Source organism: Cyprinodon tularosa, unplaced genomic scaffold (assembly GCF_016077235.1).
Source record: "Cyprinodon tularosa strain WSP-4 unplaced genomic scaffold, ASM1607723v1 ctg265, whole genome shotgun sequence".
NCBI lineage: Eukaryota > Metazoa > Chordata > Actinopteri > Cyprinodontiformes > Cyprinodontidae > Cyprinodon > Cyprinodon tularosa.
The window spans coordinates 228,278-251,569 of NW_024038969.1; the positions used below are offsets into that span (position 1 = coordinate 228,278).

At 37.1% G+C, this 23,292-nt stretch overlaps 1 protein-coding gene across 3 annotated transcripts in view; it reads left to right on the forward strand.

Annotated features, from left to right (window-relative positions):
• LOC119786102 (seizure protein 6 homolog) overlaps positions 1-22,563 on the forward strand; it is a 143,408-nt gene extending 120,845 nt beyond the window's left edge. The window contains exons 9-18 of one of the 3 annotated variants that reach the window (XM_038289199.1): positions 2,549-2,687; positions 13,759-13,955; positions 15,665-15,859; positions 16,519-16,710; positions 16,829-17,023; positions 17,204-17,242; positions 17,344-17,452; positions 17,541-17,637; positions 18,713-18,786; positions 21,537-22,563. In XM_038289199.1, the coding sequence (XP_038145127.1) occupies positions 2,549-2,687; positions 13,759-13,955; positions 15,665-15,859; positions 16,519-16,710; positions 16,829-17,023; positions 17,204-17,242; positions 17,344-17,452; positions 17,541-17,637; positions 18,713-18,739 (1,190 nt within the window). In that variant the 3' untranslated portion in view covers positions 18,740-18,786; positions 21,537-22,563. Of the gene's footprint in view, positions 1-2,548; positions 2,688-13,758; positions 13,956-15,664; positions 15,860-16,518; positions 16,711-16,828; positions 17,024-17,203; positions 17,243-17,343; positions 17,453-17,540; positions 18,061-18,712; positions 18,787-21,536 lie in introns of those variants that run through there. The other 2 variants (XM_038289200.1, XM_038289198.1) reach the window with 2 other exon arrangements.
• Positions 22,564-23,292: the final 729 nt, after the last annotated feature.

Here is a 23,292-nt window from a genome sequence, read left to right on the forward strand (position 1 = left end):
TCATGAGCTACATAGCAAACCAGATAGCCCTGCTGTTGCGTGCTATGGTGTTCAACCAAAGCATAGGCTCATTATACAATGGAGCAATAAAAATTATGAAAAAAAATCCAAAACGCTATCACCTCTGTACCACCCATAAGAAATATAAAATAATGAATTTAATTTATATTTCTTATGTGTCATTTTATATAATTTTTTTGATAGATTAGGAATCTGTTTCTGATTGAGTCACTGATTTATAAATCAGTTTCGTTTTAATCATTAGGCACCTGCACCACTATTTCTATCAGTTTAGAGACGCAGCAGCATCTGGGTTACCAGAAGCACCTCAAACCATGACTGTAAAATTCAATACTGCAGGACCAGCTTTGGACAGACGGCCCTCTCTATTAAGCGCTCTTAGATCTGGAACTCATCACCATCTGACATCAAGACTGTAGCTTAATTAAAATGTTCACTACTGGGCTTAACAACTTGTTTAGAACAAACAAAGGATGTACTCATTTTTAATAATTATAAATAGGTAAGAGTTGTCTATGAGATGCAGGTTTTACTATTTCATTATTATGTTCTTGTTCCCATAATTTGAAGTACTGTAGTATTAAATTCTATTGAATATAAAAGCAGGGACAGGATTTGAAAATTAGCTTTATATATAAACTTCATATGTAGCACCCTAGCTACTTCCATTGTCCCTGTCAAATATAAATGACATTTAATGAAATGAAATTAAATGGTGGACAGAACCTTCACCATCATACGATTTTAATACCACTAAACATTTAAAGGTGTTCCTCTGGCTTAAACTCCTTCTAATGAGAAGCCAGAGAACCTATTACGGTAACCAAGGATTTCAAAGTTTTTTTTTAAGGGCACAGAAAAAAAGAGAAAGCTGTTAAAATTGGTTGTAGGAATTCTTTCTGCTCAGAAAAATACAGACAGTTGTAGCTTGGAAACCTAGGGACGATTTTTTAGAACATCAGCTTATAAACCATAGGCAGCATATTTATTAAAATGCTGATCGCAGGTTAGCTACATGAGTAGAGATCTAGTAAACCGGCTAATAAAAACTACTTATACTTATGTTTTTGTATTTAAACAACAAAATATCAAAGGGAATAATATTATGTCATTTACTTAAAAATTGCTTCTAAGTTTAAATAGCATTTAATTAATTAAATAAATGTTGGAATTATTACAACTGTTATAAATAGACTTAGACCAACTTTATTATCCTTTTGTAAATACAGAGTGTATCCAAAAATGAAATTAGGTTGCTTACAGCTTACAACAGTGAAATCAACATTACCCTTATAAAGTGCAGCAGCGATCAGCATGTCAACAGTGTAGGAGAAAAGGAAACCGGTTTAGAAAATAATGGTGCAAAAGGACAGTAATATGTAAAGGTATAGTGCAGTGCAAAAATAAATATGCTACAAAATGCAGTAGAACAGCCACATTGGTAGTGTGAAATAATGTTGGAAGTGTGATGCAGAGTTCAGCAGTCTGTGTATGGGGGTTGGGGTGGGGGAGGGCTGTTGCAGAACCTGCTGGACCTGCAGCGGATGCTGCAAAGCCTCTTCCTAGAGGGAGGGAGAACAGACCATGATCGGGGTGTGAGGGGTCGCTGATCATGTTACGGGCTCGACACATGCAGTTACAATGCATTACATTATTTAATTACATGAAGGAAAAATTCTCTTCTCTTTGTTTTGAATATATTATTGAACTAAATTATGTATTAATGCAATTTTAGAGAGGTTCAGATGTAGCTTATCAGTGGAGAATGGATCCTGCAATGTTCTAGTGTCCTCCATGGCATCAACTCGCTTCGACCAAAAGGTCTAGTCAAATACATCTGACCTAAGATTATAAGCATTTCATGGTGTTTGCTCGATCGTTAAAATAGGCAGAGATGACTTTTATTCAAACACTAAATCCAACCAGCATTTAACTGGTTTGCTCTGATATGTGATAAATTCCCTCATGAGATTATAGGAATGATTAACTTTGATATGTGCGCTTGCAGGGCAGATTTTTTTCAAGGGCTCAAGATTAAAGGCACAAAATAGCTGCCCTGACCTGAACTTTTCAGAGCATAGACTATATGCCCAGTATTTAATAACAGTCTGCAAAACCTTTTCTATCCAGACTCATCTTTTAAACAGACCTACACCCACACACACCACACACACACACACGACTTCCGAACTTTACTTTAGTTGCTTAAATGGCTACACAGTCCCTCTACGACAGAATGAAATTGAAAACCGTTCTTATAAAGCTGGATAGTAGGAAAATTAAATGTGTTGCTCTTTAGGGTCATGGTCGCCAAGTGGTTTATTGTTAATACACAGTTTTATGGCGATTGTGCTGAGCAGCTTGTAAATTCCATTACACATGTCCGTTAAAGCCCAGGTTTGCTGAATTAAATTAAAGTATCCCTGCAGTAGTATGTACTCTTTTGGAGCGGCTTGAACTTTTTCTATTGTAAAATGCTTAGAGTTTGTTTTTTTGTGTTGACTTAGCTTGTCTCCATGTGTTACAGCTGTGTGCAGCGGAGAGATCACAGACTCTGCTGGTGTGGTGTTGTCTCCTAATTGGCCCGAGGCCTACGACAAGGGGCAGGACTGCATCTGGGGCATCCATGTGGAAGAGGACAAAAGGATCATGCTTGACATCCAAGTGTAAGCACCCATACACAGGTTTCTGACTACAGCTCACACACAGGAAGTGAAGGGAGGAGGTCAGATTGAGCTGGCGGCGCTTAACACTCCATCAGTTGCTTTAAACACACACTTTTCTGTTAGTTGCTCATCTGTTTCCTTATCACAGCAGGCTTGTGCACAAAGAGACATCTTGCTGTAGCGCTCATTAATTAGATTTTTTTTTTCTACATTTTTACATCCGCCCACATTAAGGATTCTGTGCTGCTTCCAGCTCGCTCTCTGACCAGATTAGCCAGTAAGCCTCCCTGCTCCCACTTCCCTGGTGTTTGTCTGAGAGTTGGCTTTGAAATTAATATGCTCTGGCAAGTGAACTACTCTGAGCCACTTATCCAGTGTACTCAAATGGAATTCAACACACCCGTACAGATGTCAAAATGGACACATGCACACTGCCTCACCTTCACTTTTCACCTTCATGAGCTCCATTTCACATAATCACAATTGCACAAACACAGAGATGTCGTCTTTCTCATATCTGCACCACCTTTTGGACTTAAATTAGGTGAAAAAATTTCCCATCACCTTGATTACCAGTATGGTGCATTAAACAACCGAAATGATTCAAGTGTTGCCATAAGAATCCACATCTTGTCTTGTTATCTTATACAGATTCATCAGTTAGTTTTACTTGAGGGCTTCCAACTATTTCAGCATGTTCATCAATCTTAACACAGAACAATACAGCATATTTGATTTGTATTATGCGTTTGAAGCAGTTGCAGAAGTGGAGCCATGGGTTAAGATTAAAGTAGAAGGAAATTGGCCTGAGCTGCCAGCAAACAAGGGGAAAAGACAGTGCAGCTAGTGTAAGATATCAGTTGCATCTCTTATTTAGGCAAGCTTGCAGTTAGTTTCTTCAACTTCTGTTTTTTCATATTCATAATTGTTTTGGGACACTGAAAATAGTATTTTATTGCAACAGACCATTGATGATGTATGTTCTAAGCCGAAATCTTGTGGCAGAGCTCTGAGGTTGCTATTACTGTTTTTATTGGGTAGATTTTAATTACATTTAATTGAATATAAGGTCCTGGTTAGATAATTTGGCTGTCATTAAGTATATAAACTGTTTGACTGAAAATGCAATGACAACCAAATGCCTTCTTTTAAAGTTCACTTTATTTCCCCACTTTCATTGATGGCCCTTGGCTGGTCCCCTAAGGTTCCTTTTTTAAACATCAATCTTTGAACTAAAATATTCTCTCTGCCATGATTTGTTGACATTAAGATCTAATCGGAAGCATTATCTCCTGGTCAGACCCTGCAAGTCAGTGAAAGAGTGGAGTAAAAAATAAGCACACCCAGGAGAAGGAGGAGGTCACTCCAGTGGCTGGAGGTTGGCTGCCATTCAGCTGGCGTTTGACTGGGAAGGGTCATTTTGAATGGCTGCTACTGTATGATTTTCCAGTTAGAACGACTGAACCCTGACAGTTTCCTAGTGGCAACAATGATCAAGTTACTTTAAATCACAAGTAATTTCAGGCATTACTTGTGAATCACTGTGTCTCCAAGCCAGTTTTAAACAGTCAAGAAACTGTAGGTACAGTATCTTTGTTATTTTTTAACCAATTGATATCCATTCCTCACGAGTACACAACAGGAAATGGTTTTAGACATTTCAACAAAAAGCTATTTGTCACCAAAAACTCTCAGAAGAAAAAAATATCAGTTTTGCTTTGTCTTCGAATTAGACAAATTTTATTGCCATTTTGTATACACTCTAAATTTCTATCTATACAGCTTTTTAACAGCAAATGAGCAGCTTACAGCAGTGAATTGAAAATTCCCATGTAAAAAGTGCTGCATTGATCAAAAACATATGGTGCAAAATGCAATAGAAACATTGAGTTGAGTTCTATTTAAAGGGATTTGAGAATTTGTCATGCAGTGCAAATATGATGTGTGATGCAGAGTCTTGATTTGTGCTTTGATTAGAGTAACAACTGTTCAACAGTCAAACATCAAAGTTACTTTGAATTCTAAAATCATGCTGAAAAACAACCTTTAGACTGTAAAGAATTTAGTTCTCTACTTTTTTCTATACACTGATTGCAATAAAACAAAAGAAACAGAGATTTTCAAATCTCTTATTGACTTTTGTTGTTTCATACCATGCAATGCCGTGTTTATTTTTTTTACCCACTTTAAATCAAACCAGAATTTATACAGTGCTGTACATATTGTAGATAGAAACATACAGGAAATATACAGGTTGAAACAGAGAAGAAAAAAAAATGAGTAAAGGAATAAATCAGATTAGCCAATCTCTTAGGAAGTACAGAAAAAAAAGGTGTTTTGCAAAAAGGTGTGTTTTCTCAACTGTCTCGTGGAAGAGGCCTGTCATCCCTGTTGTGGCTCAACAGTAACACGCATGAGTTTCCTAATCTATCTTTAAAGCTTGCAGGCACTGAGATATGAAACATCATTGAGAGTGATCCACAGACAAAGGAATAAAAGCAGGTGTGCACACTAACAAACTGTACTCAACGTCTGAATTACATGCAAGGCTTTTTCTGACCCTAAGTCTCCTTATTTTGGGGGGATTAAGAGTAAAAAAATGTCATTAATGTCTGATGTTTGAAGTCTGCCAGTGTACCTTGGATAAAGAAGATCAAAGGGGATTTTTATTCCACAACAGAAGTAAACAAATTTTATTTAAGATAATCTGGTTTTTAATTCACATATCTCTTTCTAGGTTGTACCTATTCAATGTTGGTTTTAATCTGAACCACACGAGGCCCCTGTCTGTAAATTAATAGCGCTGTGGCCAGCTTTAGGTAATCTCAGAGTCAGTCAGCCGTGGCTGTCGTAGCAGCTGAAGCAGCCCCCTGATCCCTGCAGACCCCACCGTTACCTTTGTGTCCGGTCCGTTTAGCTTGAGAAACAGCATTCCTAAAGGCTTGGTCAACATGCAATCTGTGTCAAAGTGTGTTTGTGCGCAAAAGGCTCTTGCTTATAAGGGCTGTCTCATTATAAGGGTGGGAACACACTTTTCCACATTAATGAGAATGTTTTCTGTGTTATCATTCATCACTGTGCCTGTGCTGGCAATTACAGAGGAGCAGTGTGCATAATGAGGACTGATTAATTCATTTAGGCCAAACAGGAGGGCTGGCTCTTTGCTAATTAGTGTGGAGCATGGCAAAAAACAAGAGGTTACAGCTGATATTCCCACCTGTAGAATACACCTCGGTTTAACATTCAGATTGCACTATTTGCACCACATTAAGTTGTGTTTATGTATGTTTACTGACCAGGAACAGAAACAGTTTAGTTTGAGTAAGCTGCATCCTCTGGTGGTGACTATGTGAATTACATGCTAAATACAAGTAGTTTGATATTTAGTGCATAAAACTTTTAGTTTTTAACTGCAAAAATAAATGTAGATTCATACTCTCTATGTGAGGAGATTAAGAAGCTTCCCTCTAAAAGCATGCCAATGAAAGCAATTTCTATTCTGTCTGAGTTGCTGGAGGTTAGCTTGGCTTTTTTTTGTCAGGTTGGTGAAGGAGACAAATGCCTAGAGGCCTGTGAAAAACAAATGTTCTCTTCTCATCCCTTCTGCTGAACCCAGTGAGTGTTATTAGTATGCATAGAACTTCTCAAAGTTCTTTTGTGAACTAAACTAAAAGCTTGAAGAGGCCAAGAACGTCTTTAAGGAAGACTTTTTTCATCAGATACAGCACTTTGCAAAATTATTCATTAATGCGTACTAACTATTACACACATCCACATATCCTGAACTTTCAGTGAAAACGTCAAAGTATTTAATCTTCACTCTGTGTGATAGACTATGACAAAGCAGCACCTAGTTGTGAAGTAGAAGTAGATTTTTACATTTAAATTAGCAGCAGCAGTGATCAAATGTAAACATTGTGGTAGAACACAGTCTGTGACATGATAGTGTTTTTTCAGCTATTTGATGGTGGTGGGGAAGAAACTGTTTTGGAATCTGCTGTACCTGCATTTAGGAAACCAAGACTTGAGACTTCCATTTTTATATGACAGTAAACATTCTAGCTACAAAGTACAGGTTTATATCAAGGCATGTTTATCTTTATAAAAAGCCGAGTGAAAGTCCAGACCAAAATTGGAAATTGTTGTTGACAGATATTCTTCAGAAAAATCTGACTGAGGTAGAACTATTTTCCAAAATGGAATAAACAAAAAAATCTAAACACAAATGTTTTTTGGAAATCCCAAAAATACCTGTGACAACAATTCTGCCAAAGGTATTAACCAGGGGAGGCTAAATAGAAACAGATACCACAAATTTCAGATGTAAAAGCTTTTGAAGACTTTTTCACATTCCTTCTCCTTCATATGTTTTTACATCTTGATTAATTACACTAATTTTAGGTTGTAACATGACAAAAAATGTGGGGGGGAAAAAGGTGTTACAAGGCAATAGGATAGCACACTGGATTTGATAGGATCAAATCCAGACTTTTTATTTCAAGAAGTGCTTGTGAATCGTAGATGATCTGTACTTGTATAAGGCTTCATTGAGTCAGAGGACTTCACATTACAGTCTTTCACTCTTTCATACACACATTCACATGCCGGAGGTGATAAGCTACATTGTATCATCAAGGTGCACTTCACTTTTCTTTTCAGGTTATTTAAATCAGTTTTTTTCCTATGGGTTTCCAATTATAAACCTTTTCTTGAAGTAGTCTATTTGGAGGTTATGATATGGTTTAAACAGTGGCGTGACTGTAAGGCTATTTCAAATGGTGTATTCCATAATAAACCCTTATAAACTTTTTTAGAATGAAAATGCAAACGCCAGTGAGAAATATAGGTGAGAGATATTTGGGGAGTGCTGTACTAAAAATAAAGATAAGTGTCGTCTTCAAAGATTCTCCTTTCAGAGCTCCTTACAGTAAAGGCACTACACGTTCAAATTGCACTTTTCTGGCTCTATGATGTGGACACTCTTAAAGCAATCTCATGAGGGAATACAATAAAGCATTTAATCAGGCTAAGGTGGCAAAATTTAAAAGGATTCACGATGAAAGAAAGAGATTTTTTGAAAGAGATAAATGCTATGACTGAAGGTAATCGTTTGGTGAGACTGCCAACTGGCAGACAAATGTCCTTCTCTCTAGTGCAGCCTGTAATCAAGGGGACTTTTTTGGAGAGAGAACAATAAAATGCAGTGCACTGGAAAGCCTTGATGACATAATCAGCAGGTAGAGGATTGCATTAATAAATGAAACACTAAAAAAAACAAAAAAATACTGGTTGCACTTGTGTGTCTCCGAAACAGTGCCCTAGGTTTTTCTCTGACTAAATAGGGGGAGACCGTCTGGAGAGCTGTTAATCTGCACCCCAAGAAAGCACCACTTCTCAGAAAAAAGAAAGGGAAAAGAAATTAATCTGTGGCTGTTATTGTAATAGAAGTTGGAGAACTTTTTCTACCATTTTTTACTACTTCCTTACAAATGGAAATCAACAGAGAGAATACAATTGTTGTTACTCTTCATTCACTATCAACAAGAGAAATAAGAGATAGGAAGTGGTGCAAATTCTCCCACTGCAGATTTGCAAAAGTATATATTATTTCATATTCATTTTAAAAACAACATTGTTAATGTGCTTTATTTAATACTTTATGTGACAGGCCCATGCAAAGAAGTACATTACTGTGAAATTGAGGGATTCTTGAACAAAATAAATCTCACTACTCAACCTACCTATAAATTGATACTTAGATGTGCAGCTGACAGTTCCTACCAGTACCAGAAATATTTTGCCTCCACCAAGTTTACTTTCAGGATAGGCATGCATTTAGCTCTATCTTTAGATCAGCTTATCAGTATCCTTTTTTTCTATTGAAAAATATTCCCACTACCACTACCATGTTTCAATGTTTGTTGTGTCTCTATCCTAAAACTGCTCTTCAGCCTTTTGTTTCAGTCGTGTAAAGTAAAAATACAGAAAATCATAGAAAAACCTTCTGACATAACTTTATTACAAGTTTAATTCTGTATATGATAGCAGAAGTAAAGTGAAACAGAGAACAAAGGACAGCTTTTGATATTGCAACCAAAATCATAAATCTACTTTATGATTTTAAGCTCATATAAGAGGAAAAGTTTAATTTATATAAGTCGGGAGTATTTATAAAGAATTAAAATACCCATAGATTCATTGTATTTACTAATCAGACTTCAAGTTTTCGAAAAAGATATTGTGTTGGAAAACTTCTAAAATGCAATGTAGTGTTTTTATCACCAGCTTTATCAGAAGAAATCCATATTGCTGTAATTCTTTCTGGTACAAGAACTTCATTCAAATCTCTCCAAAGTGCTGTGTGTGTTGGTCTGTTAATGCTACATTACATGTTGATGTGCTGTTGATTCCTACTGTATATCAAGCAAATATTGGATCTTTTAGTAGTGCATTTTGTTTTCCACTCAGATGGGTTTTAGCAGGAGTGTGCAGGCTTTGTAAGCATTTCCCTGCAAATGTTAGTGCTTTCCCACAGGTAGTCCCTCATTAAAAAAAGATTTTGGCACAGCCTCTTTGTATCACACTGAAAAAACAACTCATAAGATTTACTTTAAAAATGTATTGTAAGTATTTGCACGCAAATGATTTAATAAAATTTAATGCTGCAATATCAAGTAACACCCACTTGCCAGTATCAAGTGGATTTTATTTTCCATAAGACATAACAGTTGGGAAGACATTAAATAACATTTACTTAATTAAATCTAAGTTGTAAGATAGATTTATTTAAACAAATTAAGTAAAGTGTACTTGTTTTTCATAGGCACAAACAGTTTTTTTTTCCTAAAATGTTAAGTAAATCTTATATCCTATAGTATTTGCTGTTTTTAAGTAATTAAGTAGATTAAGTAGTTGACATATTGATTTTCTTTTTTGCATTATGTTACATTACTCACTAATATTAGATAGTCATTGCCAGTTTTCTTTTGAAAAATGTTACCAAATAAGTTGAACCTGAAATGGTATATGCATTTAATATACATGGAATAGTTTATTTTTCATTTTAAACAGTTTAACAAAGAAGTAAACACCCTATTGTATTAAATTGCCCAATCTTTCATGGGCCGGCCAGAAATTTGACAGTCTAACTGGAATCCATCTATTTTCTGTCATGCTTAATCCCAGCTGGGCTCACAAGGGCTGCTGGTGCCTATCTCCAGATGTCTATGGGCGAGAGACGGGGTTCACCCTGGACAGGTCGCCAGCCTATCACAGGGCAACACCAAGACAAACAGGACAAACAACATTAATGAAAAAAGCTTATAGAAATATAGCATTATAGTTAATGTTATTATTATGTTATAGTGCATTAGAATTTGTACCAAAAAAAAGATAAGGTTGGCATGACTTGTAAACAACAAATGCTAAGTATTTCGTATAAACCACATCCAACACAGATCTGGTAATATAGTCACTACTCAAATATGTGATAAAAATCATACAAACCTACACACTGAAACGGTGCAATTTCAACATTAAAACCAGTTGTCCAGACTACTGGACTTCAGTCACAGGGAATAAAAAGTACTTGGGTGATTTAGGCCAATCTGCTAAGCCAAGTCTTAAAAACTTGGGAGTTATTTGACAAAGATTTCAATCTGAAAAATCACACGAAGAGGAAAGACAATTAGAAGAAATGTATTCATACAATTACTTTGTCTTTGACCTCGGCAGGAAACATAGAACTTAATTTTGATAGATATGCATGAACAGGAGCAAAGAATAGGGCTGTTTCCTCCCAGGCCTTAAACTGGTGGTGGAGTGGAGATAGATAATGTTGGTCAGTCTGTAGACTGCTGGTTAGACGGTATGCTGAGCCTTATGGGGAGATCCAGCGGACTGCGTGAGCTGATACTAGAGCTTCACTCAGGGACCTGGAAGATGGAAGTCCAGTTGGATAACACAGGTTGAGAGAACCTGTCCATGATGAGTAGGCATGAAGCGACGGTGGAGAGGAAAAACTCCCTGTTGGGAAGAAACCTCTGGAAGAACCAGGCTCAACATGGCGGTCTTCTGTCAGACCGGTTGAGATGAGACGGGGAATGCAGTAAGAGTCCAGGAGGAATGACACTCTAATGAAGCTTTAGCTATGATTGTGGAGGAGGAGCTGGAGGTTGGTTGAAACGCAGTCATCTAAATGAAGTCACAGAGCCCAACACCGCCTGCACACAGGAGCAGACCAGTTGCGAATGGGAGGCCTTTTAAGATGAACTTTGGATGCCGATTGGCTTTCGTGGAGATGTGGTTCAAAACTGATTGGCTGTTTCACAGGTGGATGTAGGAGAACCATGAGTTTCTTCAGTTGAACTTCCACCTAGGCTCCAAATGTCATTAGTGCATTACTGTAAGCAGCTGAAAAGAAACTGCTTCTTTCGACTAAGGAGAATCTCTAAACTCAGCAATATGGTCTGAAGGAAGGATCTGGAGTTTATAATTCATTCTTTTGTGTCTTTGCTTTTAGACTATTGTAATTTTTTTTTCATGTCTGAACAAGAAGGAGCTCTCTCGACTGCAATTAGTGCAAAACTCTAAAGTTAGAATTCTGACCCGTACAAATAGGAAGACTCATATATTCTTGAATCTAAAAGAGCTTCATTGGCTGCCAGTGTCACATAGGATCATGTTTAAAATTCTACTTATGTCTTTCAGAGCCTTACATGGTCAGGCTCCTTCTTACATCAGTGATCTGATCCAGCCTTACATCCCTGTGCGGGCTCTGAGGCCTGTGGATAAGAATCTGTTGAAGGTTCCACGCACTCGTTTTCGTTCCTTTCAGGTTGTTGCTCCCGGACTTTAAAATCATGTTCGGCCATCATTGCACCCTATTGACTCTATTGGCTCCTTCTAGAGCTTATTTAAGACCCATTTATTTGTACAGGCTTTTAATTAACTACCTTTTGGGCTGCCATGATTTCCAATTGTCTTGGCCTTTTATATTGTGTGTTTTCTGATGTTTTAAACTATCTTGTGAAGTACTTGTGGCTTTGGTCTGTGAAAGATGCTATATAGATGAAGCTTAGTTACTTACTTAGGATGCTGCTCAAATAAATCTAACCTAAACACAAAGATGATTAGCATTTAATCACTCTTAAAGGAATAGTACACCCAAAACATGATTAGCCTTCATTTTCTACTCACCCCCATGCTGAACAAAACTCTGGAGTACTTTTTTGATATCTCAAATGCATCTGGAGATCTGGGAGGCTTCTTGCTGTCTGCTGACATTCAAATAATGGAGGTCTATGGCGCCCGAGACAGAAAGGTCCATAAAAGTCCACAAAAACGTGTCAATATTCCTCCATACTGCTCGTCCAATGTAATCCAAGTGTCCTGAGTGGGTAGCATCCAGAATTTACTCGAAACGAAGTCATTTAGAACGTTTTAGAGCCTAAACAGTAGTGTATAGGATTTCCTAATAGCGCCCCCATGCGCGCTCACGATTCTACGGAAGCCGGCAGACCAAACCAGCGCATTCAGCTCGGCAAAGAACTCATGCTCTTCCTCAACACTGAAGTCCTCAGACATTTTTCTTTCGTTGTTTCTTTCTTTGCACAGGTAAACAGCACATTTCTTCTTCTACGCTTGCATTATCGGCAGAGCAGACGCTGAATGCGCACGTTCTTCCGGTTTGGTCTGCCGGCTTCCGTAGAATCGTGAGCGCGCATGGGGGCGCTATTAGGAAATCCTATACACTACTGTTTAGGCTCTAAAACGTTCTAAATGACTTCGTTTCGAGTAAATTCTGGATGCTACCCACTCAGGACACTTGGATTACATTGGACGAGCAGTATGGAGGAATATTGACACGTTTTTGTGGACTTTTATGGACCTTTCTGTCTCGGGCGCCATAGACCTCCATTATTTGAATGTCAGCAGACAGCAAGAAGCCTCCCAGATCTCCAGATGCATTTGAGATATCAAAAAAGTACTCCAGAGTTTTGTTCAGCATGGGGGTGAGTAGAAAATGAAGGCTAATCATGTTTTGGGTGTACTATTCCTTTAAGCTTTCTTTCGAAGTGGTGTCTTGATCAAGCATGGTGTTATCTCATATTTTTATACATATTATATATATATATATATGTATATATGTATGCATATATACATCTTTCACATCTTTTTATAAAAATAAAATGATAAAATGCCTTTCTCTTCACTACCAATGACATATACATGTACAGGAAAGTGCCTTAGCTCTACAGCTATAACTACAACAAAATAATTTATGTCTTGCATCGTTTGTGTTCGAACAGTTCACCCAAAGTTAAGTCTTAAATTTATATAAGAATCTGTTGCAAGATTTATAAAATTAACTTCACAGATAGTTTTATTCAAATCTGACTGAGGTTGCAAAAAAGACCTGGCAAAAATGTCTGCATTTAAACATACATGTACTGCTACAGTTACTGTGCAGAAGAAGAGAAGTAAATCATTTTCTGTGTTTAGTTCTAAAAAATATAGATATATAAACATCTTATATTTTTTCTCCTTCAAAATTATAAAGTATTTTATGATGATCTATAATTTATATAAGTGTAAATTTTTAACAGTTAAATGACCAAAGGTGAAAAATTCCAATGGGCAATAATTTTGCAAGGTGAGGTAAACTAGATAAGATTTAAACAGTTGAATTACTTAGTCTGTCTTTTCCCGCTTTGTACTTTAAATATATCTTATATTAGTTTGCTGATATTATTTTCTTTCACTGTGAAAATTGTCTGGATTTTCAAGATTCTCCCTATTTAATCATTTGCCCGTCTATACATGTTAGTATGTATTCATGAGGCAATTGCATCTAGCAGGCTATGAATTATTTAGTGTTTACTCCACAGCAGTTCCATTTCACTATAACCAGAATTACAATGTTCAAAGTATTGCTTACATTATCTTTTATCATCAACTTCTGCTCTTTTTAACTAATACACACATTCTAAATTCAATTAAAAAATCATCTTTACACACCATTACATACATCTACATCGTTTTTATGTATGTATGTAACATTCTTTTTCAGTCTGAATCTGGGTAAGAATGACCAGCTTACTTTCTACGATGGTGACGACCTAACAGCCAACATCCTGGGCCAGTACAGTGGGGCACGGCCACACTTCAAACTCTACACATCCATGGCTGATGTCACCATTCAGTTCCAGTCAGATCCTGCAACTAACATCTATGGCTACAATAACGGCTTTGTTGTTCACTTCTTTGGTGAGAAATATTTTTGTTTTATGTATTAAGATGACAGTTTTTATTTGCATTTAAAGTTAAACATTTTCACATTTGGCAATTACTACCATATATTCTGATTATATTTTGGTGGTGCAAGCATGCCTCTTTTTATATGTTTAATCCAGTTTGGGAGTTAAATGTATAGGGGAGGATATTCCCGAATTTTGTAAAGAACCGCCCTATCCACTTAAAAAAAAAATAATGCAAGTGCACAACCCTGTACCTGCTTCCAAGAGGGAAAGCCTATTAAAGATGTGTGAGAGCATGCACGAGCCCATTTCTCATTGTTTTACTAGCAGTGTTGTGAGATGGATTTCTTCAAATAGTATGCCAAACTTTACCTGTCGAGTTGAAACTTTGCAACCGACGCTTCAGTGGGAAGCCCGACCTGTGCTTTCAGTGTACGCCATCACCTAAAAGATCTCCCAAAAACACTCTGCGCAGAAAAAGATAGCTAACAGGACGAGCATGTAGGACGACCTTACATAAACATATCACCAGAATGATAGACAATTAGGAGGACCACTTATTTTAATGATCCAACCAGAAAAATAACCCTACACCTTTAAGTGTGCATCTGTGGTTAGTGTCCATATGTTAGTAATATGTTAAAACTACTTTACCTACATATTTACAGTATATCTTTTGTGGTAGGTCTCTACTAGTTTTACGCATGTAGAGACTAAAATGTGTGCCACTTGTTTTTTTTTAAAGTGAACATCAGTTTTCATCTCTTCATTCTGTAGATTAACTAGGCCACTCCACTACATTAATATGTTTTATCTAAAGCCTTTGATAAGAGCTCTGGTTGTAAGTTTCCTGCCAAAAGATGAGTTTTGAACCAAGATTCACTGTTTCTGACAGGTTTTCATCTATGATTAAATTGAGCTTAGCATCATTCATCTTTCTATCAACTCTAACTAACCTAACCATCCTTCCTCTGTTTTTAAACATCTTGACTGACGGTGATCTATTCAAAATTGTTAGAAACCTGATTATCTTCTATGTCTAGAGTGATTTAAATTGTTTTAAAAAAAACAATGTCTGTACCAAAGCAGCATTCTTTTTTCCGTTTGCATCCAGGCTCAGAACGATTTTCGGCCCTGGCATTTTTCCATCTAAACCTGCCCACCTATGGATCCCAAATAAAATTTGCATTAACCTACATCTCTGAAACAAAAACAAAAAAAACAACGACAAAACAATAGACGTGTGAGGCTGAGTTATGACTTTTAACCATTGCATCTCTCTGCCTCTTCTCTCCCATCTCATACTGTCTCGCTGTCAATGCTCTTTCTTACCTCAGTTACACAAAATTACACAACAGCAAACAAAGAAACACAATAATAGAGCAGACATCAACATCAACTGCTTTTGCATATATTATTTTAAGCTCCTGGCCATCTATGAAGAGATTGATGGCTGTCAAACCACATGCCATCTTCCTTCCAGCACATCACATGCCTCTGTTTAAAATTTCCTCTCTAATAGTGTCTGTTTAGACCACAGCATAACACACACAATTGAGTTTTTATATTCTTCTCCTCAATAGGGTGTTACATATTAATGCTCTCACACTCCTTAAGGCTGTTTAATGCAATTCTGTTTTGTATATCTGTAGGAAAATGCTTCAGTTTTTCTAGTGCTATTATTATTCCTTACTCCGATTACTGCTCAATTGTTAACAGAGGTGCCGAGGAATGACACTTGTCCTGAACTGCCTGAGATCCCCAACGGCTGGAAGAGCACATCCCATCCTGACCTCATCCATGGCACAGTGGTCACTTACCAGTGCTACCCAGGATATGCTTTGGTCGGCTCTGACATCCTCATGTGCCAGTGGGATCTTAGTTGGAGTGGCGATGTGCCAAAGTGTGATGAAGGTGAGAGAAAGCCAGAGGATATCTTCTGAGGTATTCATATGATTGATGCGCTTTGAATGTGTCTGTTTTTAAAGAATTGTGCACACTTGTTATTAAGATTCTAAAAAATATATATTTTAGGGCAAAAAACAAATAGAAAAAAATCATTTGGCCTTTTAGGAAAAGACTATATGCAATATTTGCAACCCACTTATTTTATAATTCACAATTACAGGTCAAACTGTATTGCATATAGTCTTTTTCTAAAAGGCCAAATGATTTTTTTTTTTGCGCTAAAATATGTATTTTTTAGAATCTTAGTAACAAGTGTGCACAATTCTTTAAAAACAGACACGTTCAAAGCGCACCAATCATATGAATACCTCAGAACTTGTTACTAAGATTCTAAAAAATATATATTTTAGGGCAAAAAATAAATAAAAAAAATCGTTTGGCCTTTTAGAAAAAGACTATATGCAATATTTGCGACCCACTTATTTTATCATTCACAATTACAGGTCAAACTGTATTGTAAACAGTTGTGGTATATTGTACAACAGTACGCTTAGTTTGGCTATGAATAATCATCCAAATGTGCTAAATGTATGCAATTACTCTACTGCTGTCATCGCCACAGGCTGTAAACAAGTCAGAATTTTCTCTTTATTGTGACACAACAGTTCTAACTTGCCGAGACCCAGGAAACGTGGAGCACAGTCGGAAGGTGATCACAGGCACCCGCTTCAATGTCGGCTCTACTGTGCAGTTCATCTGCAATAAAGGCTACGTTCTGTCCGGCTCCAGTCTACTCACCTGCTGCAACCGGGACTCATCAGTACCCAAGTGGAGCGATAGACTGCCCAAATGTGTCCGTAAGTTACTCACATCTATTATTTCTTAGATTGCAAGTATTTAAGACTCTTAAATTAAATTAAAAAGTATTTTTTTAAATGACATTTAAAAAGTTAGTTTTTCTTCCCTGCTACCTAGCTGAAAAGTACGAGCCATGTAGAAACCCCGGAGGAGGTTCCACCAGCATCCAGAGCTCTGAAAAAGCCTTTTATCAAGCCGGGGAGAGACTCACATTCTCCTGCCATGCTGGCTATGAGCTGTTGGGTGGGGCCACTATCTACTGTGTCCCTGGACACCCGTCACAGTGGAACAGCACTCCTCCTGCTTGCAGAGGTAGAAAAATCATTCTCTTTTTTAGTATTTGTCCAAATACCTAGAATTACACAGCTGCCTGATATCGATTCTGGTGATGTTTGTACGATTATTTTTTACAATTTCTACACCTAAGAGCAGCATGTATGTGTGCGCTGGGCTTTGTTACATCTTGACAAAGACGGTTTTGTGTCTTTGTAGCATCTTCAGCACAGTATGTGAATGAACGAAGGCTCGACGGTGAGCCATGTTACAAACAATCTCAAACCCAGTTAATATTGATATTTCTTTGTTGTGAAAATTGCACTAAATATTGACTGTTTCTCCTCTTCTTTTTTTAGTTGTTAGTATGGATTACAGCATGGAGGGGACCAATATTACCCTTGCAGTTTTTATTCCAACTGCAATCGTCTTGGTGATTGTTCTGGGGATTTATGTCTACTTTGCCAAGTGAGTCATATCTTTAAATTTCTCATACTGCCTTTCGCAATCATAGGAGAGTTTACAGATGTTTTCTCTTTTTCCACTTTATGCTCAGACTTCAAGGAAAGTCTGTCAGAATTCCAACATCCTCTCCACCATATGACAACATGACGGAAGAGTCGGCTTTTGAAAACCCTATTTATGATAGTGGAGTAAGTACAGATATCATGAGCATGCAGGACGTTGATTCCCACAACACCAGTGTGCTGTCCTGATCCTCTCCCATCCGTGGCTGTCAACCCAACGTCATCTCATTTCACACCAGCAGAGGGCACCTTCATATTGCATCGCCATACGTACCATCAGTGAGAGCAATAATGGACACTATCTTTACCCTTTTGTGATCACTTGTTTGCTATCCATTCTTCATCATAGTGGCACTTTGTATTTTCTAATGCACATGTTTCTGTATTGTGATATATCTACTTTGCAGTCATTGTGTTTTTAAACTGTTAAGTTTTACATTTGACCTCACCTCATAATGATGACTGGAATCCCTTTTACTAAACCCCATCTACATCTTCTTTCTGCATGTATTATCTTTTGCCACAAATAAAAAGTATTCATACCCCTTAGACTGTATCTAATATTTGCTCATTTTCACTACCCCTTTTTAAACTTTTGTGTTATTATTTTACAAGATAGCATAAGTTAGATGATTATTCATGATGATTTTCAGTCATTTTTAATTTCTACAGTTTGTCTTTATTTATATTCAACCTCCTTACTTTCAAACTCATAAGTAGATCAGCATACCCTCTAGGATTTATAAATAAAAACTGAGAAGTGTGGTGTGTATACCTATGCAGGCCCTTTCACTTTGATACCCTTGCATAAAATGCATTATAGTTACTGCAATCAGTACTTCAACCTTATCAATAAAAGTAATCAACCTTATGAATAAAAGGACAACTGGTTGCAGCGGGATTGTTTTTTGTTTTGTTTTGTTTGTTTTTTTTTGGGGGGGGGCGGGGGGGATATTAGGATTATTAGAGCAAAGTCATATAATTTCACTGCACATATTTTTTTAGTTATTAGTTATTTCTGTTAACATCACAACTATAAACAGATTTGTGATGAAATACTTTAAAATATGTGTTGTTTTTGTAATATGACAAATGCAATAAAGGTCCAAGTGGTATGTGTACTTTTACAATTCCCTTTACAATGCATTGTATTAGCAGTTATAAGCTTTCCCCACTATTCTTTTTTTCTCTGCTTCTTCAGCACTGGCAAACCCGTTGTAGATACTAAAGCCTGTCAGTATTTCCACTTTGGCTTTACTGCACAACAGCTACAAGGTGAGAATTCACTTCAACATCAGAATACCAGCATGCTTACTGTTCATTTATTCTCCTGCCAAATGATGTCAGCTTTTTTAATCTTTCCATACATATAAACTAGATACTCATTATTGTGTTTTTTCTAATTATTGTCCCTTGAGAAGAGATTTATTGGGATGCCTAAATCGAGATGAATTTTCCCCAATATGGATCTGACCCATTTAGATATAAGAATGCACAATTAACAAATCCAATTGTTTTTCATGATATGATTAAAAGATTTTCCATTTATTTCATAAATATCACTCCCTACTGACATTACAACTTCTAAAAATCCAACTTCAGCTTTAACCAATTAATCAACAACAGGTTTGAGCAGTTAAGTAATCTGATATTGAGCTTAAAAATACTTTGATGAGTTCCTTTAACAATTTCTAGGAATCGGATTAGACCCTAATTATTACTAGTTATATCTTAATTTACATTTAACATTCCCTTTTAAAATGTTTTCTTCCTGCTTCTCTCTCTTGAAAAAAACAGTACATCATTTCTGTTAAATAAAAACTGGACAGAGCTTGGCAAACTCTTACGTGACTTTTTTGCTCCAGGGAGACATTAATGGCAGTTTTAAAAAAACTAGACAATATGACTAACCACCAGGCTACATAAAGTAAAGATGTTCAGTTCCAAATGCAAAAATGTTTTACTGTTTCTTTTGTTTTTCTTTTATTTTATATTTTCATTCAAGAGGACTGATTTGTACTTTGTGAGCATAAAAAAAAAATAAAGAGCAAAACATAGCAGTAGGCTATTTGGAATCTGATTTGAAGCTTCCAACTTGGATTAAAGGGCTATTTTAAAACTGACCACCCTTCAGTCTGAAATAAAAACACATGTATTGAGAGCAAAACTGAGCATAACTGTATAGACGTTATCTAAAACACAGCATAAGAGTAATAAAACATTAACTCATTAAGAGAAACATAAAAATTAAGATACACTATATTGCCAAAAGTATTTGCTCACCCATCCAAATTATTGGAATCAGGTGTTCCAATCACTTCCATGGCCACAGGTGTATAAATTCAAGCACCTAGGCATGCAGACTGTTTTTACAAACATTTGTGAAAGAATGGGTCGCTCTCAGGAGCTCAGTGAATTCCAGCGTGGAACTGTGATAGGATGCCACCTGTGCAACAAATCCAGTCGTGAAATTTCCTCGCTCCTAAATATTCCACAGTCAACTGTCAGCTGTATTATAAGAAAATGGAAGTGTTTGGGAACGACAGCAACTCAGCCACGAAGTGGTAGGCCACGTAAACTGACGGAGCGGGGTCAGCGGATGCTGACGCGCATAGTGCGAAGAGGTCGCCAACTTTCTGCAGAGTCAATCACTACAGACCTCCAAACTTCATGTGGCCTTCAGATTAGCTCAAGAACAGTGCGCAGAGAGCTTCATGGAATGGGTTTCCATGGTCGAGCAGCTGCATCCAAGCCATACATCACCAAGTGCAATGCAAAGCGTCGGATGCGGTGGTGTAAAGCACGCCGCCACTGGACTCTAGAGCAGTGGAGACGCGTTCTCTGGAGTGACGAATCGCGCTTCTCCATCTGGCAATCTGATGGACGGGTCTGGGTTTGGCGGTTGCCAGGAGAACGGTACTTGTCTGACTGCATTGTGCCAAGTGTAAAGTTTGGTGGAGGGGGGATTATGGTGTGGGGTTGTTTTTCAGGAGCTGGGCTTGGCCCCTTAGTTCCAGTGAAAGGAACTCTGAATGCTTCAGCATACCAAGACATTTTGGACAATTCCATGCTCCCAACTTTGTGGGAACAGTTTGGAGCTGGCCCCTTCCTCTTCCAACATGACTGTGCACCAGTGCACAAAGCAAGGTCCATAAAGACATGGATGACAGAGTCTGGTGTGGATGAACTTGACTGGCCTGCACAGAGTCCTGACCTCAACCCGATAGAACACCTTTGGGATGAATTAGAGCGGAGACTGAGAGCCAGGCCTTCTCGTCCAACATCAGTGTGCGACCTCACAAATGCGCTTCTGGAAGAATGGTCAAAAATTCCCATAAACACACTCCTAAACCTTGTGGACAGCCTTCCCAGAAGAGTTGAAGCTGTTCTAGCTGCAAAGGGTGGACCGACGTCATATTGAACCCTATGGATTAGGAACGGGATGTCACTTAAGCTCATATGTGAGTCAAGGCAGGTGAGCAAATACTTTTGGCAATATAGTGTAAGTTGGGGAGGCTGCAGAAGGGAAATGTTTGCCCAAGGCACCATTAAACCAAGAGTTTTCTTTGATGTAAATGCTAGATTATTGTTTCTTTACCTACTCTTTCATAGACATTCTAATGGCGTCCATAATAATCCCCAAAAGCATATCACTCATTTATTAACCACTGATTTATGCTTATGTAATTACATTACAATGACAAGATAAAATATCTTGAACTGTGACTGAAACACATATGATATTTATGAATACTTTAATAGAAAATAGAAAATGTATATTCAACAGAAATTGGGTACGTGCATGCTCTCACGCCCGTTTATTAGGTGTTCCCTCTCAAGAGAAGGTATATGGTTGTGCATGTGCATGTGGAGAGTGCGGGGCTTTTCAAAAATTCTCAAAAATCCTCCGATATATACATTTATACATTTAATTGTTGATTATGTTTAATTAATTAGAATGCTTTATTCAAATATTTTAAGGTCTTACTGTAATTTTTTTATGATGATCTCTCTGGTTTTTACAGGACAAATGAGAATTTAGAGGTGTCCATTTAAAGCAAGAACCTTTCAAGCTTTGGCTTTTGGGACCCTCTCTGCACTGCTCATGATTATTGCCCAACCTTTTATTTAGTTTAACCTCCTTTTCATATTCTGCTATGTTTGTATTAATGTAAATAAGTCTCTCATCTGCACAGTCCAATCTGTGAATCTGTTGAATGCCATGGTGATATTTTTATAAAGTGAGTCATCAATGACCATTGGTGATTGTATGTTTGTAAGTACTTTTTGATGGCTTCAGCCAGCTGTGGTTAAAGATAAGGAAAGAACTGTTTTGTTTTTTTTATACCCGTACATTCCATAGTTTTTGTAAATTGGTTGATTACTTTTTTCCCCCCGTGTGTGTGTGTGGGACTGCTATCTGTAAATAAACTGCCTGTAAAATATGAGTGCCTCACGACTGACTATAACCTGAGAGATCACACATGAAATCATTTGTTACAACTTGACTCTAGATTTAACTGTTATTTTATATTGTTTCTGCTTTTTGTAGCACTCCTCATCACCTTCATAGAATCTCTCTTTAAGATATTTATGAAAGGATTTCCCACCAGCTGATGTGTGGTTTCCAACAACATATAGCCTCAGATATGTTTTCATGAGTTACGAATGCCTGTGTCTTTGCTGTATGCCACATTTTAAAGTTTGCCTCAAAGAATTAGTAGCATCGGATGTTTGCATCTCCTGTCAGTATAACCCCTAGTTTTCACGTTAAAAACAGCATCAGATAAATTCTATGACATTATGAAATGATTTGTAGTGTGTAAAAATCATCATATACAGCTGACGAGTGGCCATACAGATATTTTGTATCTACTTCTGTTAAATTTAACAATGGATGTGTTTTATCTGTCTGTGCATTTACTTGATGATAGAAGCAGTTTTCTTTCAGCCTCACAGCTGCTGCGTTCACACACAGGAAACCACATCACCTTAAGTGTATATATGATTCCCGGAATAATTAATAAAATTTGTTTTAATCTCTGTCATCGACTCCCTTAGTAAATTTATTTTGTCTACAACTTCTTCATGTTAGAAAAAACATTGAATAACTGTATAAATTTTACTCTAGTAAAATGTAGAAAGCTATGCTTTGATATAAGAAGAAGGAAAATCGTATCTTATAAATGAAATGCGTGCAATTGCATTGATATATTGTTAAAAGAACTTCTCACATCATCAATGATAATTATCCTAACAATATCTTTGCTGTCCATTAAAAATAATCTGATTGCATCTGTGTGTAATTAAGGACCTTTTTTGTGCAGAGCAGTAGTGCCATGTTTTGAACTCTAGATGGTAGCAGAGTGACAGGTAAGGCTTAAATAGCTGTGTAACTGAATTTCAGATGTTTTCTCATCTTTGGTTGAACTAAATCCCACCTGGAAAATGTCTTGCTAGAATCTTAGATTTTATAAAGAAAACAAATGGACACATTTATCCATGAGTTAAAAACAGTTTTCCTTCTAAAATACCAAACTAGAAGCTGTTTTTTTTTTTTTTAAGATTATTTTTTAGGCCCTATTAGCCTTTATTTTATTTATTTTTTTACTTTTTGAGAGTATACAGACAGGAAAGTTGGTTAAGAGAGGGGAGAGCAAATATTAGTAAGGCCAGAACTCGAAACTGTGATAACTGGTGTATGGGTCATGCGCTCTACCTCTGACTAGAAACATCAACTAGAAACTGTATAAATATTGAAACACAAACTGTATGTACAGT